The sequence below is a fragment of the Limulus polyphemus genome, unplaced genomic scaffold (assembly GCF_000517525.1).
Source record: "Limulus polyphemus unplaced genomic scaffold, Limulus_polyphemus-2.1.2 Scaffold2513, whole genome shotgun sequence".
In the NCBI taxonomy this organism is placed as follows: Eukaryota; Metazoa; Arthropoda; class Merostomata; order Xiphosura; family Limulidae; genus Limulus; species Limulus polyphemus.
Genome location: NW_013668123.1, coordinates 25,124 through 27,003, shown reverse-complemented (window position 1 = coordinate 27,003; position 1,880 = coordinate 25,124). Strand labels below are relative to the sequence as shown.

The 1,880-nt window shown below is 35.7% G+C and overlaps 1 protein-coding gene across 1 annotated transcript in view; it reads right to left on the bottom strand.

Moving 5' to 3' along the window:
- Nucleotides 1–6: 6 nt before the first annotated feature.
- Nucleotides 7–1,880, bottom strand: part of LOC106467166 (somatomedin-B and thrombospondin type-1 domain-containing protein-like) — a 16,023-nt gene continuing 14,149 nt past the window's right edge. Inside the window, exon 3 of the mRNA XM_013927487.2 lies at nt 7–628. Within this exon, the coding sequence (XP_013782941.2) occupies nt 346–628 (283 nt within the window). The 3' untranslated portion in view covers nt 7–345. The remainder of the gene's footprint in view (nt 629–1,880) is intronic.

Here is a 1,880-nt window from a genome sequence, read left to right as displayed (position 1 = left end):
TACGAAGTTACGGAAAATCAGTTAATTAAAAAAACGGAGACGTAACAGTACGTTACATTTAATTTCAGATTTTAACTATGGGCCGAACTTCGGTGGCCTGATAGCTAGCTACGGCCATGCTTGTTACGTTATGATAAAAAGTAACGATCACAACGTCCGCATATTATTATGTCATTTCGTAGACTAAACTGGTAATACTAACATGATGACTTTTAACACAGCACCATTGACAACTGAGCATTAATCAATACAGTATGCAAGAAAGAAAACAATATATATGTATCAATATGAAGGTTTTAAATTTTCTAATTAATGCTGGTGAAACTAAAGCAGCATTTCGTCAGCTTAAACGAAAATGAAATCAGGCATGCCATCTGTATGACATGGACAACGACCATGATCGCCGACACGCACCCATCGACCATGACAGTGTGACGCCTCCAGCGCCGCCCAGCGAGTAGATCTAGACTCAATGCCATGTCCAGTACAGCGATAATTAAGATGCTTTCTCATGGCCGCTCCCTCGCAGGCGACACAAACTCGTTCACCCTTACGGAGAAGTTTGAAATCATCTCCAAGAACGTTACATTTGTGTTTTGACTTTGTTACTTCGAAAACTACACAGTACCTGTGAGGAAAAAAGAAAAAGAAAAACTACGATAAACACTGAGGAAGAAATACAAAAAGTGAAAAATTTACATTATTTTAATCTATATAGACGGACAAGTAACATGAAAACATCATTATACTACTCTTACATTTTACACTGAAGATAAAAAGCAAATAATTGAACTTTTTAAAGCTTCTTTAATATTTAACTTCATTATTTGGTCAACTGACAGACGTAGTATAAGAAAAAAGCAAATCAATTTTTTTTTTAAAATGTTCATATTTATTTTCTTTTAAAATGACTAATAATTAAGGTAAGCACACTTAAAAAACGATTTTATAAAGGAACGTTTCGTGGTTATTATATTTATGATCAGAGGCGTCGCTAGGCGCTGGCACCCGATTCTATATGATAGTGCTTCGAAGCCATTTGGTGCTCTTGAAAAATCAGAATAGAAAACCACGATCCATATCATACTCAAACGCCGAAAATTCCCGTGAGTTCTAGGCCCGAGTCTCGAATCTTTTAAGCATTTAGCGACGCTTCTGCGTATGAAAACAATGCCCACAGTGGCACAGAGGTATGTCTGCGGAATTACAACGCTAGAAACCGGGTTTTGGTACCCGTGGTGGGCAGAGCACAGATAGCCCATTGTGTAGCTTTGTGCATAACTTCAAAACAAACAAACAAAACAGATGTTACGATTTTTAGTGTCCAAATTGCCATACATCTAAATAACCCAAAGCAGATAATTCATACATTTTTGGCTATAGTATCAGACGATTTCCATGTACGAACTCCTTTAGGGTTATCATAAAGATAAGATACCATTTCTATTTTGAAAAAAGAAAGTACCCATTCATCTAATCGATATAACGAGCTACCTTAACCAACACTGTCTAATGTTTGCACAAGCTTTTGTGCATAAAACATTCGTTAATCATAACTTTTGCCTATTTAGCAATGTGCAACAAAGTCAAGGTTTAAAGGTGGACTCTAAGAAAACGTGATTCAACATGTTCTGTGTATTAAAGGGGGCAAACTGAGTTTCACAGTATGTAACATGATCGTTTATGGTGACGTCTTGATTATTACATTAAAATTTTATGTTGACATTATAATTGTTACAATACGTTGCATGATAATTTATGGCGATATTTTCCTTGTTACAGTATGTAGCATGACAATATATGGTAACGTTGTCGTTGTTACACATCAGAAACAATTATATGTAAAGGCACAAACACACAATAAAAAGTTTTTCGAGCTA